Genomic DNA, 21995 nt, shown 5'->3' with positions numbered 1-21995 from the left:
TCTCACCCTTTCCTTTCTGTAGCCTTCCAGTACCCACAGCTTAACTTATCGCAGTTGTTGAAGTCCTCTTGGGTAAGAACAGGTATGTTTAACTTACGTAATGTTTTTGGGAACTGTAAGAGTGAGAAGTCTGTGGGGGGGTATTGAGAAGGATACTGCCTTTCCTGTTTCTGACTCCTAAATTCAGGGCAAAATGTACCTTAGATTCTTGCAAAGAATGAATGAGAAAGGGATTCAAATTTGGCTGTGGGAACGTGTCCCACTGAGTTATGGCACAAAAAGGATTGGCTTTCTTTAAAATTCATACATCAAGTTCAGGGCAAAGTCTAACAGGAATTGACAATCTTCTGACCAGAATAGGACAAGGTTCTGAAGCAAGGATCTCTTTTTTTCCCTAAAAGCCTCATATGTCTGGTTTTATAAGGACAAATAAGGTAACTTGGTGAGCCAATAAGAAGCATGTTTTAAAGTCTTGTGGGCCTGGGTCAGATACTTATAGCTATGGCGTTGCAAATAAAGGCTTTCTAACTTGGTATGCAGAAGTGTAAAAGATAGTTGGATGCTCAGCGGGTACCCAGCATGTAAGCAGCACAGTGAGTAAGCAACTGGTCGTGGGGAGGAAACTTGTAGAATGGGGATTGTCACCACTGACAGGTTCCCAGACCCTGCCAGCTCTTGTTGCTTCACATACAACATCGCATATAAAAGCTCCACCTCATGCATGGTACAGTGGCCTTATTTTCCAGATAATTTTCATAGTGGTTAAGTGACTTGCCCGTGGTCCTATCTCAAAGGGGATTTGAGCCAGTTCTGGCTGGAAAGCACAAGCTTTTTTCTCCTGTAAAGGCTGACAAGATGTTGTCTGTTTAGATAATCTAGATGTCTGAAGACAGGCCTCCTTCTCGAGTCAGTTAATGAGTCTAAATTTTGAGTCAGGATAAGATATGAACTCAAACCATTTCCAGAAATTTTGAAATAAGTGCAGACAAAACGTTTGATCTTGTGTAGGAGCTCTGAGCTCCAAAGCTCCTGCACTGCTGAGCTTCTGGGACTTCTGGCCACCGGTCTTTGTAAACTTTAGAGATAAGACCTGTGGGCTACCCTTCCTGGACTCTCCCGCACCCCGTTCAGCTTGCCTCTTTCCCCTTTTAATGTCTCCTCTATGGAAACTGGCATTTTATGGTAATCCTGTGTTAATTTCTCTTATGCACACATCCTTTTCTCTGCGCTGCCAACTTGTTTTGGGGCCTGTGTGTGTTTCACCTTAAATGTAGTCCTCCTGGGTGTTGTTGAGAAGCAGCTCCAGAATGAAGTGTTTCAAGCTGAGATGGAGCGCAAACTGGCCCAGCTGCTCAGCGAAGTTTCCACCAGAAGGCGGATGTGGAGAAGGGCTACCATCGCTGCCGGGAACAGCATGGTGCAGGTAAGAAGAAGAAGGCCAAAGGAGTGGGGAGGGGAAGGAGAGAGAACCATCTAAAAATGGGCTGTATTTTCATGCAAATGGAAAATGCCAGGAGAAAATGCTGCTAAATAGACTGATTGCTATCATAGGCAGCCACTGAATGTGTCAGCATTTCAGTTCCACTGGAGTCTAGACAGATGTTTCCCGAGTCCTTAGTAAGGGTCCGTACAGCAAATGGCCTTGTGGGGACCACAGCAAAAGAATATATAAGTGGGTTGCTGTACCATTGGTTGACCTGATTTTTCAAAGAGTAGTTTTTTATTTTTTTATTTTTTAATTTTTTTCGGTACGCGGGCCTCTCACTGCTGTGGCCTCTCCCATTGCAGAGCACAGGCTCCGGACGCGCAGGCTCAGCGGCCATGGCTCATGGGCCCAGCCGCTCCGCGACATGTGGGATCCTCCCGGACCGGGGCACGAACCCGTGTCCCGCGTATCAACAGGTGGACTCTCAACCACTGCGCCACCAGGGAAGCCCTCAAAGAGTAGTTTTTTAATTACCAAAAATGTAGTCAGTTTTATGGAATGGTAAGCATTGTTGATAGCGTCATAGAGACAAATCGTGCAGCTGGAAGAGACCTTGAGAGGCCGGAAGGAGGAAAATGTTCCGCCCTCCATTCTGGCACGCTGTCCTCTCTGCCTCCTGCCAGCCCTGCTTGTCTCACGTTACCCAAATGGCCTTCACTACGTAAACTGGCACAAAGTTACAAATGACAGATTCATTTGAATCCCAAAGTGACCCCTTTAAAAATGCACACACTCAGAGCTGGAGGTTGGGCTGTAATTTCTTCCCATCTCCATGTGAATTACGTTATCTTGGATTTTTTTCGTAGAGCTAGGAAAAAGGGATATTTAGAGCTATGGCGTTTCAGAGACAGGAAGCCAGGGTGAAACCCTGGTGTTCAGGGGTGGGGAGGTTGGTGGTTTAGAGGCTTTAGAGAGAGAGATGTGAAGCTGACACTGGGTAGGGGAGCTGGGCAGTTTATGGAGAGCTGACATTATCATCATCCCTCAACCCTTTTACCAAGTTTTCCCCTGTAAGTGTTGCTCTTTATTTTCCCTCCCAGAAAGGTGGTTGTTAGCTTTCTAAAATAGTTCCCTTGCCGGATGCAGTAGAATATAGGGAAATATAAAAACTCATTTAAAAATTGAGAGCAATATTAAATAACTATAAAACTAAGAATAAAAATGAAAATGAATTATAAAAGCCTTGCTTTATTTAGCGGCTCTGGCTTCACAGAGCTCAAGGTCTGGGTGGAGGTTAATTTATGCACATAAAACAGTTACAGAGTACCATAAAACTACAGAATGAGATGCTTGTTTAGTTCTGCAAGTTCCCTGAGATAGAAATGCGGGATTCATGGAAGTTAACCAAGGCATCCCAGACTAACGGTGCCATCTGATGGATTGCTTAGAAACCGTTCCCCTACGTCTCTTCCCCTTTAGAATGACCAAGCATGAAGATGTAGATAAGAATTTATGTACAACAGTACAGGCCTCTTCATCAAAACAAAATGTGGGGCCTCCCTGGTGGCGCAAGTGGTTGGGAGTCCGCCTGCCGATGCAGGGGATGCGGGTTCGTGCCCCGGTCTGGGAGGATCCCATGTGCCGCGGAGCGGCTGGGCCCGTGAGCCATGGCCGCTGGGCCTGCGCGTCCGGAGCCTGTGCGTCCGGAGCCTGCGCGTCCGGAGCCTGCGCGTCCGGAGCCTGTGCTCCGCGACGGGGGAGGCCACAGCAGTGAGAGGCCCGCATACCGCAAAAAAAAAAAAAAAAACAAAATGTGTAAAAGTGAAAGTACTGGAACAACCTAAATGTCCAGCAATTGGAGAATGGGCAAAAAAATTGTAGTGAAATCTTTTTATGTTGGAAAATCCCGTTATCTTTTTTTTTTTTAATTAGTGAGGGAATATAGAAAAAAGCTCAAGTGAAGAGAGGCTACAAAAGAATGTGTGCAGTATATCGAAATATTAATATACAAATCATGAAAAAATAACAGGAGGAAATATGCCAAAATGCTTACAGTGATTTTCTTTGATTGAATTTCAGGTGATTTTTGTTTTATTCTTTATAGTTATTTTTCATGTTTTTCAAAATTTCTCCAACGAGCATATAGTTTGTATAGTGAACACGTGATTTTAATCAGAAAATATTTTTAAAAATGAAATTGAAAATGTTGCCCCAAATGATGACTCCATTATACCATGGTTTTATGGATTCTAGATATGAATCTGATAAGAAGTCATCTAGAAAGGATGCTGGGATTAGATTTTACTGACTGTTACTTTCAGATTGGAGAAGCTTATAGAATTTTTTTTAAAATAGGTTTATTTGGCTGTGTTGAGTCTTAGTTGCGGCATGTGGGATCTAGTTCCCTGACCAGGGATCTAACCCGGGCCCCCTGCTTTGGGAGCGTGGAGTCTTAGCCACTGAACCACCAGGGAAGTCCCTAGAATCTTTACTCAAGGTGGCTATCACTGGATATTTGGGTATATGGTTTCTGCAAGAAGAAGCATTTCTAAAACTTATCAGAACTTTAAAATGGAATAAATAGGCATGTAGGTAGAGGGACAGGTGGATATAATCTATTGCTTTTCAGTAGCCCTTTATAGTATTCCATTCTGAAGGCTAATAAAAATGAACCACTGCAGCACAGTTCCAGGGAAAGAAGTAGGTGGTTAGGGAGCAGAAGTGGTCAAGGAACTGGCCTAGAAACAGCAAACAGAGGGCTGGACAGGTGAGCCGTTATCAAGATATAGAGTTGTAAAGAACAGGTTCTCCAGGGATGAGAGTTTGGACCTGTGTTAAGGATCTTTATACATGATCTGGAAGTAGGCGTTCACAATGAAATCATGAAATAGTTGATTTGACAAAAGTTTCCAGTGGTGAAGAAGGAGGCCAGCAGCTGTGTCCAGAGCACAGGGCACTATTACAGTTCTGTACATGTGGCTAGAAAAGTAGCAGCTGCATTTTGCCAATGGCAAATGTAGAGACCAAACATTCAAATTACGTGTACAGAATAGAGGGCTTGGAGTTATCATTGATCTTTTTCTCAGAACGTCAGTCCACCATTTTGCTGCAGTCTAAAAGGGGCCATGAAGTTGTTGCATATTACTAAGAGAAATAGCAACAAAATAGAAAGCTATATTTATGCAAAACAGTGATATATCGAGTGTACTAGATTCTAAAGTACTAATGTAAGAGTACTTCACTGTTAACACCAGAGGGATATAAATTTTGGGACAAATCAGAGTACTGTTTGACCCAGCAGATTATGAATTTATGAAATTTTTTCCAGCTTGATTATGATATAATTGACATATAACATTGTGTAAGTTTAAAGTGTACAGTGTGATGATTTGATATATGTATATATTGTGAAATGATTACCACAATAAGATAACATATCCATCGCTCACATAGTTATCTTTTGTGTGTGTGTGTGGTGAGAACTTTTAAGATCTACTCTCTTAGCAGATTTCAAGTATGCAATACAGTATTGTTAACTATAGTCACCATGCTGTACTTTAGATCCCCAGAACTTTATGGCTGGAAGTGTACCCCCTTTGACCACCATCATCCATTTCCCTTACTCTCCACCCCTGGCAACCACCAGTACACTCTTTCTGTGAGTTTGGCTTTTTTAGATTCCACATATGTGTGAGATCATACAGTATTTGTCTTTTTCTGTTGGACGTATTTCACTTAGCATAATGCCTTCAAGGTTCATCCTATGTAGTTGAGAATGACAGGATTTTCTTCTTTTTTATGGATGAATAATATTCCACTGTGTGTGTATGTGTGGGTATGTATCATGTATCATATCACATTTTCTTTATCCATTTGTTCATAGATGGACAGCTAGGTTTTTTCCATGTCCTGCCTGTTGTAAATAATGCTACAGTGAACATGGGGTGCAGATATCTTTTCAAGATAGTGATTTCATTTCCTTTGGAAATCCCAGAAGTGGAATTGTTGGTCCATATGCTAGTTCTAGTTTTAAATTTTTGAGGAACCTCCATACTGTTTTCCATAGAGGCTGTACCAGTTTACATTTCCACCAACAGTGCATGAGGGTTCCCTTTTCTCTACATCCTCACCACCACTTATCTCCTGTCCTTTTGATAATAGCCATTCTAACAGGTGTGAGGTGATACCTCACTGTGGTTTTTGTTTTTTTTTTTTCGGTACGCGGGCCTCTCACTGTTGTGGCCTCTCCCATTGCGGAGCATAGGCTCCGGACGTGCAGGCTCAGTGGCCATGGCTCACAGACCCAGCCGCTCGGCGGCATGTGGGATCTTCCCGGACTGGGGCACAAACCCGTATCCCCTGCACCGGCAGGCGGACTCTCAACCACTGCACCACCAGGGAAGCCCCTCACTGTGGTTTTGATTTGCATTTCCCTGATGATTAGTGATGTTGAGCACCTTTTCATGTACTTGTTGGCCATTTCTATATCTTTGGAAAAATGTCTATTCAGATCCTATGCCCATATGTTACTCAGATTTTTTTTTTTTTTTGCTATTGAGTTATATGAGTTCCTTAATATATTTTGGATATTAACCTCTCATCAAATAATGATTTATAAATACTTTCTCCCATTTCATAGGTTGCCTCGTCATTTTGTTGACTGTTACTTTTGCTGTACAGAAGCTTTTTAGTTTGATGTAGTCCCATTTGTTTATTTTTGCTTTGTTGCTTGTGCTTTGGGTGTCTTATCCAAAAAATCATTGCCAAGACGAATGTCAAGGAGCTTTTGCCGTATGTTTTCTTGTAGGAGTTTTATGGTTTTAGGTGTTTCCATTTGGAGTTAATTTTTATGAGTAAGATGGTGTCCAGTTTCATTCTTTTGGATGTGAATATCTAGTTTTCCTAACAACATTTATTGAAGAGACTATCTTTTCCCCATTGAGTATTCTTGGCTCCTTAGTCACCAGGGTCTTTTGTGGTTCCATATGAATTTTAGGATTGTTTATTTCTGTAAAAAAAAAAAATGCCATTGGAATTTTGATAGGGATTGCATTGAATCTATAGATAGCTTTGGATAGTATGGACATTTTAACAGTATTAATTCTTTTGATCCATGAACATGGGATGTATTTTCATTTATTTGTGTGTTCTTCAGTTTCTTTCATCATGTCTTACAGATTTCAGTATACAGATCTTTACCTCCTTGGTTAAATTTATTTCTAAATAGTTTATTTTTTTTGAGGCTATTGTGAGTGGGACTGTTTGTTTCTTTTTCAGATACTTTGTTATTAGTGTATAGAAATACAACTGATTTCTGTATGTTTATTTTATATCCTGCAACTTTACTGAATTCACTTACTCATTCTGATAGTTTTTTGGTGGAGTCTTTAGGGTTTTCTATATATAAGATCATGTCATCTCCAAACAGAGTTGGTTTTACTTCTTCCTTTTCAATTTGGATGCCTTTTATTTCTTTTTCTTGCCTGATTGCTCTGGCTAGGATTTCTAGTAATGTGTTGAATAGGAATAGTGAGAGTGGACAGTCTCATCTTATTCCTGATCATAAAGGAAAAGCTTTCAACCTTTCACCATTGAGTACAACGTTAGCTGTGGGTTTGTCATATATGGCCTTTTCTATGTAGAGGTATGTTCCTTTTATACTCAGTTTGTTGAGAGTTTTTATCATGAATGGATGTTGAATTTTGTCAAATGCTTTTTTTGCATCTATTGATATGATCATGTGGTTTTTATCTTTCATTTATTAATGTGATGTATCATATTCATTGATTTGCATATGTTGTTGAATCTCACTTGATCATGGTACGTGATCCTTATAATATGCTGTTGAATTTGATTTGATAATGTTTTGTTGAGAATTTTTGCATCTGTATTCCTTAGAGATACTGGCCTGTAGTTTTCTTTTTTTATAGTGTCTTTACCTGGCTTTGGTATTAAGGTAATGTTAGTGTTGTAAAATGAATTTGAGAGCGTTTCCGCCTCCTCAATTTTTAGGAAAATTTTGAGGATTGGCATTAATTCTTCTTTAAATGTTTGGTAGAATTCATCAGTGAAACCATCTGGTCCTGGGCTTTTCTTTGCTGGGAAGTTTGTGATTACTGATTTAATTTCCTTACTCATTATTGGTCTGTTCAGATTTCCTATTTCATCATGATCCAGTCTTGGTAGGGTGTATATGGCTAGGAATTTATCCATTTCTTCTAGGTTGTCAAATTTGTTGGCATGTAATGTTCATAGTAGTCTCTTTTAATCCTTTGTATTTCTGTGATATCTGATGTAATGTCATCTCTTTTATTTATAGTTTTTGAGTCCTATCTCTTTTTATTGGTTAGTCTAGCTAAATTGTCAATTTTGTTTATCTTTTCAAAGAACCAACTCTTAGTTTTGTTAATCTCTTCTATTGTTTTCCTATTCTCTATTTCATTTATTTCCATGCTAGTCTTTATTATTTCCTCTCTTCTGCTAACTTTGGGCTAAGTTTGTTCTTCTTTTTCTAGTTTCTTGAGGTGTAATGTTAGGTTATTATTTGAGATCTTTCTTTTTTCTTGATTTCATTTATAGCTGTAAACTTTCCTTTTGTAAGTGCTTTTGCTGCATCCCGTAAGTTTTGATATATTGTGTTTCCATTTAAATTTGTCTCAAGATATTTTTAAAATTTCCCTTTGTTGTTTTTTTTTTTTTTTTTTTGGTTCACTGGTTGTTCAGGAGTGTGTTGTTTAATTTCCAAGTATTGGTGAATTTTCAAGCTTTCCTCCTATTATTGATTCTAGTTTCATACTGTTGTGGTCAGAAAAGATACTTGATATAATTTCTGTCTTTTTGGAATTGTTGAGACTTGTTTTGTGGCCTAACATATGATCTGTCCTAGAAAATGTTCCATGTGCATGTGAGAAGAATGTGTATTGTGTTGCTACTGGATAGAATATTCTATATGTTTGTTAGGTTCATTTGGTCTATAGCATTGTTCGAATCTGCTGTTTGCTTATTGATTCCTGTCTAGATGATCTATCCCTTTTTGAGAGTGGGATATTAAAGAATTTATGGTATTTATTATTTCAAGAGCAGTGGTTCTCAACTGGGGATGACTTTGCCCCCCAGGGTACATTTGGCAATGTCTGGAGACATTTTTGGTTGTCACAACTGGTGAGGAAGGGCATGGCTGTTGCTACTGGCCTTGAGGGAGTAGAGGGCAGAGATGCTGCTAAACATTCTACTATACTTGGGATAGTCCCCCACATCAAAGAATTATCCGAATCAAAAATGGCAATAGTACTAAGGTTGAGAAACCCTGCCCTGGAAGAACAGGGAGAAAATGCTAATAGATTTGAGAAAGGATTGGCTAGAACCATCACTAGTTTCAGAGAACCAGGAATGTACCTAACCATTATGGTTGGTGTTGGGAGGACAACAGTGCCCTCCCATGACCTGTTGTTGGAGCTGGTTGATGGCTATTCTAGGCTGGACTTGGTATGTTCTGTGTACCCTGCTTGCCCCTTAGTCTCAGAGAAGACTTCGAGCAAGACAAAGCACATTTGTTATTCTGCACAGAGGAACTTTCATTTTGCCTGTTCTTCTTCCCATCAGGAGAGCGTCTTGGGCATTCTGGGATCTGGAATGGTGTAATGATCTTATTAGGGATAGGAATAAACCCTGACTAACACAGTCAAGATTGAGTGCCCCAAGAAAGGGCATCTGGAAACGTGAGCTTCTAAAATGCTAACAGTTTCTGTTATCTTTCAGGTGGTAAATGTGTCAAGGCTCGAGGGAGATGATAATCCCGTGCAGCTCATCTACTTTGTGGAGGATCAAGATGGAGAAAGACTCAGTGCAGTCAAGTCTTCAGATCTGATTAACAAGATAGATATCCAGAGAGCAGCCATCATCTTGGGTTACCGAATTCAAGGAGCTGTTGCCCAACGTAAGTGGGTGAGGTGTGGCCCCTCACAGTCATCTGTGCTGTGCTGGGGTCAAAAGCCAGTCTTTTTCTGACAATAAACTCTGAATTTAAAACATTCTTTTGTGTGCGTAGTAGATATAAGAGGTCAGTCATTAAAATTAATTTGCCAAGACCTTCTTTATTTTGATTGCATGCAGATGTATCATTCGCTGTTCTTTTTCCTACCCAGCATTTTATATTCGTAGTGTTATAGTGAGTTTTAGTAGCTTGAGTTAACTTTAATAATTTTCCTCTCCTCCTGTACTATTTAAAAAATTTTTTTTGTCTTAGGTAGAATAATGTGTTTTCTCTGTATATATTCCAAAATCTTACATGTCATATTTTGAATGTTGATGGGGACAGTGAGTCACGCAGGAAGCTGGGAGGTGCCCTCTGCATTTATTGGCTTCCTTCTGGGTCTTTTAACACAAAGAAGTCCTTGATTCTTACCCTTTTCAATCCTGTTTCTCTCCCACCCTGTCCTCACATCACTCATAATTTAGAAAGAGGTATTTTGGTATTTCTTTATTATTGTTGGAAGAGTCTAGGCTCCTGCTCCCCTGGCAATGGCTACTCTCAGTGCCGTTTTTCCCCAACTCACAGATTTTGGGTATTTAAAATTAAGAAAAGGAGAGGCATGGAAGAGTATATTTCTCTAAATATTCCTTTATGAATCAGACTACTATTTTAATGTGGGTGTTTTTCCTTTATAATCCTGGGAGCAATCCTTGTAAGAGCTCAGAGAAACTTGCTCCCAACAGTAAAGGGATAACTAAATGTTTAGAAGGAATTTAGCATCAGAGAGTGTTGAAAAAATCCCGAGAAACTTCAGCAATGAAGGCAGTTTTTAACAAATGACAGCTTTGAAATTATCCTCCATGATGGAATGTCCTTTGTAAGAGCTATACTTGACCCTGGAAACTAACCAGGATGAGGGCTATGGGCACACTTTCTCCATTTTATAGGTGATGATGGGAGAGTTGAAGCAACTAACCATTGGTGCTTGGTGTTTGTGTGTTTGAGATATGATTGTATATTAGTGTGTTCTGTTTCAAAGCAGTGAGAAAAAAAATAATGAAGCATTTACTTGTATTTCTTCATATATGACATTTCTGATTGTTGGAGAAGTGCCCCACTCCAGCTAAGCACTTCACTTTTTAGAAAAGATTCCTTGCAGTAGGCTCTGGGCACCTTTTCAAGACTCCTTGCATCTGCTCTTGCACTCCTCTTGCCTCAGTTTCAGGCTGAAAACCAACAGTCCTGGGATTGGGAGCCTAAGCCAACACCAGGGCCAGCCCCAAAAGAGCTGCGGACTTGATGTCAGGCCCTCATTTTGACAAGTCACAGGGTTTTACTAGGTTAGAACTAAGAAGAGGATCCAGTTGTCTCAGCTCCTCGGTTTGGTTGTGTCACTCCTATATTGTCAGCTGTTTTCATGCAAAATGAACTACATATACAAACTATATTCAGGTCAAATTAAAAAATGCAAAATTTTAACCCTTTGCCACTTTCTCCATTTCCCGCATAGTCTTTGCTTTGTGATTTGTGCTTCTTTCGTAGTGCTTGTCCTTGAGAGGGCTTGCTCCCGTCCCTGGTCACTGTCTAAGGGGCCTAAACCCAAACTTAAAGATGCACTAAGCATCTTTTTATTGTTACATCTTTGAGTAAAAACTTTCTGATCCCGTAGCACGTGTTAACCATTAGAGGATATGAAAAGAGTGTAAAAGTTAGTCCCTGCCCAGCAAGACTGATACATATTTGAAGAGACAAGGCTTAGAGTCATGACCATATTAATGAGCAAAGTGGTATAGTATATCAGGATGATACATTTATGTAATAAAATGCATTGTAAAAGAATAACGAGGTGCCATTTACAAGACCAAGACAACCAAGGACAAAAGAACTTAGACAAGGGCAATCTAGTGTGGTCATGGAGAGGTCGTTGTGAAGTGGCCCTAACGGATGAGAGAGTTGGGCAGGGAAGGGGGGCATTTTGGTTTTCAGAGCCTGGTGATTGGATCCTGAGCTTTAAGAGGACCCGGGAAGCAGTTTTAAGAAGAGCTGAATCTTGCAAGAGGTTGAGTACGGAATGAAGAGGATGAGGGCCCAGGACTGGGAGGCCGGGTTAGGGAAAGGAGCTGGTGAAGGAAATTAAGGAGGACACAGTAATTGAAGCATGATCGTCCAAGGCCATGAAAGATGGGGGGCTGAGGCAGGGGAGGGGGTGGGGAGGTTGGGGAGTGGAGGATTCAAAATAAGTAAGTTGATTTAATGTAATTTAAAAATTGACAGCTGGTATAGCAGTTTCAGTTAAAAGTCATGTTTTAATTGAAGGGTTGAGGGAGAGATCTGGGTAAGGAAATGAAGGCAGTGCTCATAGACTGCTTACTGGGACTTCTGGTTTTTGGTATGGCAACATTCCTGCAGTGAGAATTTAGGGAGGGACCTGGTAGAATCAACTGGACATCAGGAGACGTGGAATAAACCTCACTTTGCCATTGAATTAGCCATGTTCCTTTAGACACGTCATATATGTTACTGTGATCCCTACTGTATTGTAGGTGGAATGTGTTGTGTTTGTTTACTGCGTCCCATTCCCTGTCATCAGGAGACCACAGTCTCTCCCCAGTTGTCTTGAGCTGAAATGACGGGGGCTTTCGGGGTTTCTCATGGAAGAGGGCACATTTACTGCCCAGAAGGGCTGTCCAGTAAAGGAATGCAGAGGACTCACCGAGAGACCTTTCTTCCTCATCTGCAGCTGTGGACAGGGTGAAGAGGCCGTCCCCTGAGTCCCAGAGCAGCAACCTCTGGGTCATTGTGGGCGTGGTCGTGCCAGTGCTGGTGGTGATGGTGATCGTCATCATCCTCTACTGGAAACTCTGCCGCACGGACAAATTGGACTTTCAGCCTGACACCGTGGCCAACATTCAGCAGCGTCAGAAGGTAAGGGACAGACCCCTGCCCCCGCGTTCACGTGAGCGTCTTGTGGACTGGGGTAGGACAGGTCAGGCTCCTGGTCCTGAAGGACAGGGGAGAGAGCTGGTCAGGAAATCTTTTGGCTTTAGTGGTGGTGTCCCTTTGCCTCCATGTTTGCTTAGAAACCCAGGTCTTCTGTAGTATTAAATACATGCCCAGAAAATGAAGCCTTGTAAAGGCTTAGCAATGCTGTGGGCTCTGAGTTCCACTGTGATTTTATTTTTGAGATGTTCAGTTAGAAGATCACATCCATTCTGTGTATGAATTCTGATCTATTTTAACCCTGGATATTTTCAGAGAACAAGAGCCAGGGAAGATTTTCTTTGATCTATGTATCTATTACTTTCATACGCAACTCTGCTGGCCGGCTTCTTTATTTTCTGTCCACCATATTGCAAGCCTACTTGTCCACCTTGATCAAGACCACATAATCATTAAAAAATGGTAATACATGCCTTAAACATTTTAACTTTATACACACACACACACACACACACACACACACATATTAATTAGTCTTTATTTGATAATCTTTAAAAAAATTTTGGAGTATTAGTCTACCAAAAGGAATTCTGTGTGGTCTTTCTTGTGAAGAAACAACGCACGTAAGGCATCAGCTGCAGTTTCCTGTTTGGGTTTCTTTAGGGAAGAGCAAAGGAACCTGAGTACAAAATTTTCTAGATTTTTTTCAATATCCCCCCCTCCCACCCTACTCTGCAGTCTTTTAGAGTTAATTCTCCTACACCTAATTTGACAGCAGTTTCTTTTTTCTTTCTTTTTTTTTTTTCCAGCAGCTCCTTTTCTATGTCTTTCCAAGGCATTCAATTTAGTTTTTATGGTAATAGCAGTTCTCTTGTCACACTTAGGTTTTGATAGTTTCTGCAGTATTTGTCACATACCAATTTCAGAGCGAAGACATAGCCTCTTGGTCAGTATCCAGCTCCCCTGGTGAGCAAGAACATGCCAAGTAAGAGAAGAGCTCATTAGGTGCAAACATTGAGCTCAGCACGCAGGTCAGCCACACGCAGGGCGTGGGAAGTGGTGGTCGTGGACTCTGTTTATTAACATGTACCCACTATGGGTCTCACACATTTAGAGGACTCACTAGACTCTAAAAGTTTGCTAAGAAAAAGCAAGCCTGAGGCAGAAGAAATAGAAGTAAAGGATCGCCCTATTAACCTTTTAATTTTACTCTGATTTTCTGGGTATAAAAAAATTCTGCACATTATCAACCTAGACCTGATGGATGAAAAAAATAAGTATTATTTTAAAATTGATTTTGTTTGTAAAAGTAAATGAAGAGCATTCTTTTTCTTACAAATTAAGTAAGAAATGAAAACTCTTGATTAAATTGCAAGCTTATGGTTACCCAGTATTTTGGAAGCAGTTTCTACTAAGGTTATATTTATTACCTATCTTCATTTATTATTTACATAGTCTGCTAAGGTCGTTTTGTTGTTAGACTGGTGAATAGCACGGAAAAAACCTGGAAAAAAGTCCTTACTATACCAAGTGATTCACAGTGTGAATTTCATCGTAATGAGATCAACAGTAGGTTTGGAAATGCTTTTGTTCTGGTGAAAAGAGTGTTGTTACAGAGAGATTTAACCAGTGTAGATGGTTATATGTTTAGGTCAGTAATGTGCCGTGCTTCCTAACATAAACACTCCTGTGGAAGCCCATCCATTGTCTGTTACTTCAGTAAACTATCAGAGGACAGCATCCCTTGAGTTCACAGCAGACTATTCCGCAAGCTTTCGCCTTCTCCCACTTTTACTTCTGAAAGAGTCTCACGTCCCAGATGTTGCTGTACATCAAAATGGACAGTTTCCAATAGAACTTCAAGCCTTTGGAGTCTCTCTTCTGCAAGTGCTGCCTGGATTTGTGCATTCCCTTTTACAGCATCTTTGCAGGAAAGGTCTTCTGCATGGAGGACTCCCTGAGAGAACAGGTGTTTTCTGACCCTGTTAGGAGTGTAGCAGGGTCTTTGTTTTGCTGGCAAAGGCACTCACCATATAGATCTTGTCATGTTTTTTTTTTTTTTTTTTTTTCTTTCGGTACGCGGGCCTCTCACTGTTGTGGCCTCTCCCGTTGCAGAGCACAGGCTCCGGACGCGCAGGCTCAGCAGCCATGGCTCATGGGCCCAGCCGCTCCGCGGCACGTGGGATCTTCCCAGACTGGGGCACGAACCCGTGTCCCCTGCATCGGCAGGCGGACTCTCAACCACTGCGCCACCAGGGAAGCCCCTTGTCATGTCTGTATAGTGAGAAAATGATGATTTCTATTTAGTTTAAAAATAAATATCTCTACTTCATAAGCGTTTCTTCTGAGATTATCTGGCAATAGTGAAAGGCCTCCAGCCTATTCCTTGGAGCAGTTTGCAAAGGTACTGTCTTCCCTATGACTGCAAGAGCTCTTTTTCCTTCTTGTGCGGCTCTGCGTTTCCTCTCTACGCTCTGCTCACCCTGCCCCCTGACGGCGCTTCACCACTACTCTCTGAAATCTTTTAGCAAATCCCAGAGCTGCAAACATCTGGAAACGATAAATCTGCTGACCCAAAATCCACACCCCCTTCTTCTTGTAACCAGAAGGAAACCTCTTCATATTGTCTGGGAGTAGATTAGTTTTGAAATATGATGAGAGAGGCCATTCTGTCTTATTCTGAAGCAGGGTCTTTTAAAATTTCTAGTGAGAAAGAAAAAAAACCCTAACCCATGTCTTTCTTTTATCTGTATTCCCTTTAATCTGTAGCCCAAAGGCATCCCTTTTTTACTGCTCCCAGTAAAATTGCAGCTTGGACCCGCCTCGCCCTTTTGAGGTTCTATTTAAAGACATGAATGGCGTTGGCTAGATGCTGCCGGCCCTGTGGAAACTTGTTCCTTCTGCCGGGGACAGTCCACACCCCCTGGTTGGCCTAGGACCCTGGTTCCTAGCCGGCTGGCACTGTGGGCAGCCAGATGGAGCTGCCTCAGCCACTGCCTGTTCATTCACCAAACACTGAGCATTTGCTCTCAGACAAGCAGGGCTGGGCTGGGTGACAAGCACAGACAACATGCAATCCCTGCCTTCGAGGGCTTTCATAAGGGAGAAGGACAAGCAACTAAAAGCTGACACGCAGCAGCGTAAGTCTGTCCAGGGCGCTGAGGGAGTACGGGCAAGGGGCAGCCACCCCTGCGTCTGGAGGGTGCGGAGGTGAAGTGGGCCCAGGCAGGAAGGATGGAGCAGAGGTGAGTGGAAGGAGGGGCACAGCCCAAACCGAGGCCACGGAAGTAGGCAAGAGCCATTCTTGGAGGGGTTTATGGGACCTGTCAGGGGGCGGAGGGGATGCTGTAGGCCCTGGGAGCCACTGGGGGTGGGTCTCGGGTTGGGGGGGGCTTGGACACATCTGTGTTTGGAACCGCCACTGAAGGGGCTCAGCGGGTTGAAGCGTAGCTCCGAGAGCGTTTCTTCCATCTGAGCGGAGTTCATCTCCCATTCTGTAAGGATCCTGGTAACACCGAAAGTGTTGGTGGTTTCAGTGTACCCACGTGATTTGCTGCGGCCTGGGGGCGGGAGAATCTTGGAGGACTGCTCGCCACCTCCTAGACCTCAGGGTGACCAGCGGCCCCATGCTGGGCTGCAGTGGAGACCCGCAGATGGCAATAGGTTCGCCTTGTCTTCACCTCCTGAATGGAAGCAGCATGGTGGCTGTAGTGACTTTTCACACACCACACCCATCAAATAGCAAATGCTTAAACAATGGCTCTCTCTTCAAGGCTGCACATTTTTATTCAGCCACTTTGGGGATTTGCTCTGTGGTTTCTCTTGTCATCTTAACTGCTCCTTCCCAGGGGTTCAGGCTAACCCGAGTACTGGGGACTTCACTCTGTCATGTTCCATCTGGGTCGCATTATATTTATGGCTTACATGTTTTAAAATTCATCAGGCATCTCTCCTGTTACTTGGCTGACCTGCTCTACCAACCCACCCTGACTTGTCAGCGACATATTCCGATGAGATACAGACAACGGGGTCTGTCCCTTTTGTGATATGTTAAAGAAAGAAGGAACAAAAGAGCCGTCTTTCCTCAGAAAACCTGGGTCCTAATGGGAATATTGAAGGCACTAATGAATTGTGACTTTTATAAAATGCTGATTGACGCTTATTTTGCACGTGGAGGCTGGAGGCACAATACAGCCAAACTTAACTCTAGATTTTTTTTAAGACTTGGAAAAACTAGAAAAAGTGTTCCAGAAAATAAGGATGAAACAAAAGGAGCCAATTCCATAAGTGAGGAGGACAGTGTTTTCTCTAATTTTTTCCTTCTCTGTAGACGGCTTTTGTTTTGTGTGTAAGCAAAAAAATTTCTATTGTTATAGAAGGAGGTGACTCACCCATCCTGAGAGAAGTCAGGGATCTAATGAACCTATTTAAAGATATTAGTCGGGGGGCTTCCCTCGTGACGCAGTGGTTAAGAATCTGCCTGCCAAGGCAAGGGACACGGGTCTGGGAGGATCCCACATGCTGCGGAGCAGTTAAGCCCGTGTGCCATAACTACTGAGCCTGCGCTCTCGAGCCCGCGAGCCACAACTACTGAAGGCAGCACACCACAGCTACTGAGCCCGGGTGCCACAACTGCTGAGCCTATGTTCTAGAGCCTGTGAGCCACAACTACTGAGCCCACGTGCCACAACTACTGAAGCCCGTGCGCCTAGAGCCCGTGCTCCGCAACAAGAGAAGCCACCGCAATGAGAAACCCACGCACCGCAACGAAGAGTAGCCCCCCGCTCGCCGCGACTAGAAGAAAGCCCGTGCACAGCAATGCAGCCAAAAATAAATAAATAAAATATAATAAATATATAAATATTATATTTATTAAACATAATAAATAAATAAACATAAAAGTAAACTAACCGCATTTCCATAAAGACAAGCAAAAAAAACACCCCAAAATTTAAAAAGATACTAGTCAGAATTAACAAAAGCCAGCAGGACTTTAAGGCTATAACGGATGTATATTTCATATGACATCTACCCTTTTCTTGGTTCCCCACAAAATCCAGTAAGTTTGGTGCTTCAGCTGACCTTTTTGAAACTCATTCAGTCATCAGATATTTATTGAGGGTTTACCACATGTCACGTCCTGTTGCTGAATTACAAAATTTTGTATCTAAATTTATATCTATAGCTTTATCTGGTCTCTGAGAACTCTCAGCTGACTATATTAACTGCTTGACGTTTCATTGACCAACAGCAATAACATTGCTGTCAATCTCATTTGCATGATGCCTTGGCATTTATGAAGCATTTTGACATTGTCAAAATGGAAGAAATGTTCTAGGTTTTCCTGGCTGATCTACAAATTAAATTGACCTGAGACAGGTTAACAGGAGGAAATCACAGAAAGGTTTAATAACATGTATACATGGGAGAGACCCATGTATAGAACTGAATAACTCACCAAAATGACCAAAACCCTCACCTTAAATATCACCTTCAGCTAAAGACAAAAGAGGATGTTGGTGGTGGTTTGGGACTTCAGAGGGGAGGAAGGCAGTTCACATGGAGATGGAAAAGCAAATGTTTGCTAAATGAATGCCTGCTGGGTCAGTCAGAGACAGGGGACGCAGAGAGGAGTGGTGATAGCTCTCTTTCTGGAATAGGTCCTCTGTCTGTATTCTGTTAGGCAGTTGGTGGGGGAAGGGAATATCAAACTTTCTTCCTGAGTCTTTTGGGCCTTGATTGTTTTCAGCTTGAAATAATCCGCATGCCAGAGAGACATTTGGGGGTAGCAAATTTTGTTTCCCTATGACATATACATATGTACAATATGTTTCTTACATGAACCTGAGATCGTGTCAGGGAAGGCATTTAGTTCCTGGACTTGGGTACAGACTGCACCAAGGAAGCAGTGCTGTCCATATTTTTCCCTTATCACTTTGGAGACCTTTGTTTAGAGGAGGCAATCTGGGGCTCCTCCTTCAATTTTGATAAAGCAAATCATCTAAGTTGCAAAAGAGGTGATGTTGATGATTAAATGACTGTTGATTATATCTGTTACTCTTTCATTTATTTATTTAAATATTTATTTATGTATTTTTGGCTGTGTCTGGTCTTAGTTGCAGCGCTTGGGCTTACTTGCCCCTTGGCATGTGGTATCTTAGTTCCCCGACCAGGAATCGAACCTGCACCCCCCTGCATTGGAAGGCGGAGTCTTAACTACTGGACCACCAAGGACGTCCCTATTGTTTCATTTAGAGGCACCTTATGGAGCTAAAATGAGGTGCACCTGGGGTAAAAGCAGACACATGGATGACGGGTGTGCTACTTCTATGAAGTAGGAGAAGGATTCTTCAGAAAGGAGAAACCAAAAGTTTATATACAGAAATTGTCTGTTTGGAATTTGATTTCTTTAAAAGGGCCACATGCCCCTAGGAAGGTATACACCCCCAGAGATTTGGGGAGCCCAGCTGAAGATGGCTGGTAGGTCGGGGGGAGTCATGGAGCTACAGGTTTGGGCTCATTGTTTGGGAAACAGCGTTTGTGAGCCGAGGGCTGCGTGCCACTCACAATCTGCCCTTGTGTGGTGAAGTAGACTGCTGGTAACACGATATCATTAACTTAGAAAATATAGGCACGCCAGTCCTTGCCTTTTGTTTCTGAGCAGTATCTTTGTGAACTCTATTTATAGTAAGTTCTGTCCCCCTCTGCTGGCATAAGCCATTATTGCAGGCTACTTTCCTTCTACCCATCCAGCCTAGATTTTTAGTGCTAAAAGACCTTAAGAGACCACAAATCGAAGCCACTGATGTTGTCACTCATCTGTGCATAAAATTAGCACAAATACGCCAAAACCTTTCACTTCTACATGCAGTATATTGTCTAGAACAGCTCCTTAGATGGGTTAGCCTTTGTCTTCTGAATGATAGGACCCTCTGTGGGTGTGGAATTCAGCCCGATGGGGCTGAATTGCATGTGGGGCTCCTCCCAAGGAGACCCTTGGGACAACTACTAATTTGTGGTTTGTTTTCCTCTACTTTGTAAGCTCGAATAAAGGAAACGGTTAACACCCACCTCTGGTACTTTCAGTGTCACCAAAATAGTGCCTCACCTTTATTGCCCACATTTCTGTTCCTCTTCAGACCTCTTTCTGTCTTAGCACAGGCTAGAAGCTGACCCTGGACTCTGTGGTCACAGGGCTCACAGGGTTTTTGTTGTGGGTTTGCTTTTGGTACTGGGTATCCCCTGGTAGGGCTTCTGCATCCACCAGTGTGAGGGGTGCACTTGAGAAGACTCCTCTCTCCTTCATCTTTGTGCCCCCATTACTTCCATTGGCCACTGCTTTCTAGAAATTCTTTATTCCCTTGGCTTCTGTTACATTGAAGTTTCTAAATTCTTCTGTTTCTTTGAAGTCGCCTATTTTGTTCCTGGCTTCCTTTTCCTCCTCTTAGCCGCAAACTGTTAGATGTTCTCCAACATTTTATCCATAGGCTCTGTTTTCATCTTGGAAAAATCTCAACTCCCCTACGTGTCACCTTCTATACAGATGCTCTCAAGGTCACACCTCCAGCCTGAGAGTTCCCCCAAGCTTGTCCTCTGTTTCCAGCTACGCTGAGCTACTTTTCTTTTTTTTTTTTGTAAAGGTCAAGTTTTTTTTTTGTTTTGTTTTTTATAAATTTATTTATTTGTTTATTTTTGGCTGCATTGGGTCTTCGTTGCTGCGCGCGGGCTTTCTCTAGTTGTTGCGAGAGGGGGCTACTCTTCGTTGCGGTGTGTGGGCTTCTTATTGCGGAGGCTTCTCTTGTTGCAGAACACAGGCTCTAGGCACACGGGCTTCAGTAGTTTTGGCACACAGGCTCAGTAGTTGTGGCTCACGGGCTCTAGAGCACAAGCTCAGTAGCTGTGGCGCACAGGCTTAGTTGCTCTGCAGCATGTGGGATCTTCCCGGACCAGGGATCGAACCCATGTCCCCTGCATTGGCAGGCGGATTCTCAACCACTGCGCCACCAGGGAAGCCCTGAGCTACTTTTCTTTGGAGCTTTTCCTGCCATCTCAAACTAAACATGTGTGGAGCGAAACCTGTCTTTTTACCTCTTTGTCATCATTCCTTCACAACTCACCTTTTTCTCTTAATGTCACGTCTACTGTTCGGGATACCCTGAATGTAGCTTCATGTCAGCACTGGAGTCTTTCTCCCCTTTGCCTCTCGGGTCTGTCTTCAGCTTCCATGTCCTTCTGCCTGGTCTCTAGAGCTGTTCATTCCTCCCCATTTTCCAGAGCTTTTTATTTCTTCCCATTTTCATTGCTGAGGTTTGGACCCAGGCTTTTGTCATTTTGTGCACATAGTACTCTTGGGCCCTCTGACTAGTCTCCTTTCGTCCTAAATGCTTGCATTTTAGAAATCTGCCTCTTTAGAAACATTTAGTGGTTTTCTGCTCTAGAAGCTGGCATGTGGAGTCATCTACATACAGGCTGGCCTTCCCTCATTCCCCTACATCCTGACCGTTCTAGTGCAGCTAATGTAATCTTTCCCCAAACCTCAAGTCTTCTCTGGTCCTTGACACAACTTAGAACAATCTCTGTGTAGCCACCTCTTTTTATTTCCAAGTTCGGCCTGTCTGAGGTCTGGCACAAGTCCCCAGTCCCTAGGAAGAATATCTCACCCACGTCACCCTCTGGAATTGTGTAGCTGCTCTGACAGCAGTCAGGGATTGTCTTGTGATGTCTTTTGTATTATGGTCTAAATATTTAATCCTTGTACTTGAATCTGTAGCAAGTATCTGTCTTTTCTGCAAACTCTAGGTATAAACCTTACACAGGTCAGTGCTTTAGAGATGCATGTTGAGCTGGATGGGTAGAATTGCAAGCACACTCCTGGATCAGAAGCTGGCACTCACAATCTTGCCAGCCCTCACAATCTCATCTTATATTCCTCAGATTCAGATTGATTTCCTGTGTGTGTTTGTGTATGTCTGTTTCAGTTGCAGATCCCTAGTGTGAAGGGCTTCGACTTTGCTAAGCAGCATCTGGGTCAGCACAATAAAGATGATATACTGATCGTTCACGAGCCAGCACCGCGGCCAGGACCTGTGAAGGACCACACCGCGCCCTCTGAGAATGGAGATGTGCCGAGCCCTAAGGCGAAGGTCCCTTCCAAGAATGTCCGTCACAGAGGAAGGTTCTTACTGGGCTTTCTGTATTGTTCTCTATCGTGGCATGCGTTTCTGTTTTCCATTTGTCAGTTTCCAGTAGCAGAAAGGCTGATGGTGAGTGTTGTCCGGGTCTGCAGCCTGGAAGACTGACAACGTTTGCCCAAAGTCAACGAACCTGATGGCTCTTGATCCACTCTAATGGACTCTCAGAGGAGGCCTGTGTGCTTTCCTTCCCCAAAGTGTTTAAGATTATAAATCACTGTCCAACATGGTTTGGTGGTCCGCCTGGAACTTCATTAGGGATTGACCAGCTCTAGGGTACATATTGTGGGGTGACCATGCCAGGCCCTCTGGAGGTGATATTAGGAATAATGTATAAAAAAATGCATGGCATATGATACACACTCAGCCAGTATCAGCTTTGCCCTTGTCCGTTATGCCAGCCACTGGAGCTGTGGCTTCCTTGCTCGGTCTGCAGGTGACCTTCATCATATCCTTCTTTCCTTGC

The 21995-nt window shown here is 42.8% G+C and overlaps 1 protein-coding gene across 3 annotated transcripts in view; it reads left to right on the top strand.

The window, feature by feature from the left end:
* The window catches only part of KIAA1549 (KIAA1549 ortholog), a 151989-nt gene that overhangs the window by 71099 nt on the left and 58895 nt on the right, over window positions 1-21995 (top strand). For all 3 annotated transcript variants that reach the window (XM_060107935.1, XM_060107934.1, XM_060107933.1), the window contains exons 7-11: window positions 23-82; window positions 1275-1423; window positions 9185-9362; window positions 12139-12323; window positions 21317-21513. In XM_060107935.1, the coding sequence (XP_059963918.1) occupies window positions 23-82; window positions 1275-1423; window positions 9185-9362; window positions 12139-12323; window positions 21317-21513 (769 nt within the window). The remainder of the gene's footprint in view (window positions 1-22; window positions 83-1274; window positions 1424-9184; window positions 9363-12138; window positions 12324-21316; window positions 21514-21995) is intronic.

The sequence above is a fragment of the Mesoplodon densirostris genome, chromosome 9, assembly GCF_025265405.1.
Source record: "Mesoplodon densirostris isolate mMesDen1 chromosome 9, mMesDen1 primary haplotype, whole genome shotgun sequence".
Classification (NCBI taxonomy): Eukaryota; Metazoa; Chordata; class Mammalia; order Artiodactyla; family Ziphiidae; genus Mesoplodon; species Mesoplodon densirostris.
This window is presented reverse-complemented; position numbering and strand designations above follow the sequence as displayed.